The 3,422-nt window shown below is 31.7% G+C and overlaps 1 protein-coding gene across 1 annotated transcript; it reads right to left on the bottom strand.

Annotated features, from left to right (window-relative positions):
* Positions 1 to 1,097: 1,097 nt before the first annotated feature.
* LOC120354606 lies at positions 1,098 to 1,703 on the bottom strand. The gene has a single exon (XM_039441965.1). The coding sequence runs from the start codon at positions 1,701 to 1,703 to the stop codon at positions 1,098 to 1,100; it is 606 nt and encodes a 201-aa protein (XP_039297899.1).
* Between the last annotated feature and the right edge of the window lie 1,719 nt (positions 1,704 to 3,422).

Here is a 3,422-nt window from a genome sequence, read left to right as displayed (position 1 = left end):
AGCCTCACTTAATACTCATTTGAATTTCTTCAATAGTTTAATCAATAAAATGTATTCAACTTCCTCTTAAGGCTTGTGCAATGTGTAATCTAGACGAAGTGATAATGAAAGCATGGAAAATCACATAGAACACACTAAAGTTTATTGAAATGATAAATTATTTGTTAAAGAGAAAATGTCTTCTACACTACCGTAATGAGACTTTAATTCATTATTATGAATTTTACCTCGCCACTATGAAACCATATCTGTACTGCTCTTACTTCATAATTCATAACTATGGTTTGAACACTTGTAACATTTATTTATATGAGGATAAGTTGAATTTGATTTTAATATAGTAGACCTAAAAGGTGGTACTATAACTCAATAGGCTACAGTGCTTCCTCGGAAGTACCTAATTTCACATTTCCTCAAATTTCTCTATAATGTTTTGAATCATTTCTAAGCAAAAATTATTTGCAAATTATCTCTTTTAGAATACTCCAGAGATTTTTAAAAGCAAAATTTCCCTATCAATTTATTATGAATCCAACAAGAATTCTACTAAAAAAAAATAACATTATATCTGGCTTACTCTCTTATACTCACTTGTTTTAAAAAACAATAATGTGATTACGCGGTGATAAATAATCCTGAGCTCAATTCAACTTTTCTATGAAACTATTCTATTTTATGCAACAATATATTAATCCACCTCATGATAGCATCGATCACATAAGAACGAAGTCACTACTATTTTAATGAACATTACTACTTATAATGAACAATATCATTTACCACCAGCAAATGTTATAATTACTTAATAAATACAATTAAATAAATGCCATGAATTTTAAATTGAAAATAAATTTAAATAAATTAAAAATATCAATGTTATTTTCTGTAAATACCGTTCGACTCAATAAAGAGTAATCGGCGACCCTGTCTTATGTTTCATATCGCTCACACCTCATTCATCATGTCCAAGATATTGCAAGGAAAAATCAAAACAATTAAATTAAATGCAGTAATAATATGTGATTGAATATCCGAATATTTTCTCTACTCACAGTTTCTTTAATATTTTAGATGTTAGATGAAGATCTTAAGTCCTTTCAATCTTTCCGTGTCCTAATGTGTTTCAAGTCCTCCTCATCTTTCAGAAGATAAACCGTCTCTCCGTCCTCACCTCTCACCTTCACTCTCCCGACACAGTCAATCCACAGGCGTCGTACTCCCTTATCTCCAAGTATTTGCCTCGCCTGAGCAAACAACTTTCTTCTTTTTTTGGTGAGGGATTGATTTAGGTATATTGTATTGTTTCCCTGGATGTTGATGTGACTCGTAGTTAAATTTATGGCTCGGCGGCCACTCAGCAACGCATCAGCATCCGCGCGTCGCACAAAACGAACCACTATCGCCGCTGCTGCTGTTATTGGTTGATTTCTTCTTTTTGGTAGCCGGTGACACGCATCTATTGAAGAATAGTCTAAATTCACGTTTAGCACCTTTCCAATATTAATAATATGATCCGGAATGTTTTCGTTTTTAATTTCTGGTATACCATGCACTTCAACCGTATTTCGTCGTCCGTACTGATCCAGTTCATCCTGCTGCAGTTCCGTCTCTCTAAGTCTGGCCCTCAACGTCGCATTCTCGCTCTTTAAAGATGAAATCTGCTCCTTTTGCATGATCATGTCCTGTGCGCTTGCCTCCAACATAGCTTTACAAGTATCTATCTCGGCGCTCAGTTTCACACAGAGGTATTTCTAATATTCATATTTTAATTCTGTTTTAAATTACTACTTTTTTGCTACATTGAAACTTCTACTTACCCTTTTTTTATGAGTCTCTTTCTCCTTTTACCACAACATTAGAAGTCTGTTGTGCAACAATTTTGCCACTTCAAGTATTTGAAGTCACATTTAGTGATTCTGTATATGTATAATTCTAGGAACTTTCAACGTTTTCACTTCAATTATCAATCATTTTAAATAAGACAGTATAGCTGTCTTTGCTCTGTTCTACACATTAGCCAAGTTGCTTCTGGTGTACTCTCACGTCATACAAAGTATTGTTATGATTTGTTGAGATTTATTCTGAATTTATTGATGATCTATGGTTGATTCTAATCATCAATACTGTGTAATATTTCTACCTTTTTTTGTCATTAATTTTTTCAGGAACAATAATTTTAAGAATCAGTGAAAGTGAATTCACAGACAATTGCTTACCTATTGAATTATTGACTTCATAAATATGTTAATTCAGGTCCATTAAATTTCTCAACTCAGTTATTGGTAGAAATCAAACTATTCAAGTTACATTCATCTGTATTTAAATTATATATTAACTTACATTGAAAACTTATCCATAATCATTATTGTATTATTGTATCAGCCCTTTTTTATATCTTCATCATCAGTAAACATTTTGTCATTTGTGAATTATTCTAAGCCTATGTCAAAAAGGCAAAATAAAATCAGTCATTGTTTCTGTCTTTATTTAGAAAAATCATTATCACAGGTATCAACTTAGAACTATTACATTTTTTAGGTTTACAGTTACAATTCTTTTCACACATTCTAGCTTCCAGAGTTAATTACAATTTCTATAACAGTTGTAATTTCAATTTGGCACTTTGTTGGGTCTGTGGTGCAAGAACTAGACAAGTGTTAGTTCTTTTATCAAATTCTGTTTCTCACACCATACAGTCCACTCAAGTTAGGTTGGTTTTATGACCCAACCTGCCACGAGACTCATCACATATAAAGAAACAGCTAGCAGAGATTTTGCTGGTACATTAATTTTATTGAGTCACTGCCGCCAGCTAGAGCGACCACTTATAATAATTTCTTGAAATTCAAACTTCATTTCTCAATTTTTCCCCCATGTATGTTTATTATAATTTTTGTTTTCATAAATAGTGAATACTCATTTTTAATGATTTATGATTTGATTTGATTGATATTTTTCTTTTACTTGAGTAGTTTATCTAATTTCTTTTCTTAAATTTTATTATTCTAGTTCCTAGATAAGTTTACCTTCCTCACCACGTTCCTTCCTTTACATCCTCTTCTTACTTCCCAACTTTCCTTTGCGTGCAAAAAAAAAAATTTTTTTCTCTTCCTCTTATCAAATTTGTTAATTTTGTTTCTTTGTAATGTACGATTCTAAAATTTACTATGTATACTTATATAGGCACCTACTGAAAAACCTTCAGGCTTAGTGGGACCTCCAATGTAAATATTTTGTTCAATAAAAATTCGATTGATTGATTGATTTAATAGTGTTCAGTAAGCTTGAGTGTGTGCTAATTACTGTGGAGTGTGTAGAGAACTGGTTTTATCATTGCTACTAATTTTTTGTGTTACTCTCTTCGAAATATTAATAACGATTGATTGTAAACTCAATCTCTGGGTCAAACAGAGTAGTTTGAA

The sequence above is a fragment of the Nilaparvata lugens genome, chromosome X, assembly GCF_014356525.2.
Source record: "Nilaparvata lugens isolate BPH chromosome X, ASM1435652v1, whole genome shotgun sequence".
Taxonomy (NCBI): Eukaryota; Metazoa; Arthropoda; class Insecta; order Hemiptera; family Delphacidae; genus Nilaparvata; species Nilaparvata lugens.
Note: the sequence above shows the minus strand (reverse complement) of the source record. Positions and strands in the feature narration are given on the sequence as shown.

Excerpts from the sequence above, each read along its gene's own strand:
- LOC120354606 (XM_039441965.1), bottom strand. The coding sequence starts at position 1,703 with ATGTTGGAGGCAAGCGCACAGGACATGATCATGCAAAAGGAGCAGATT.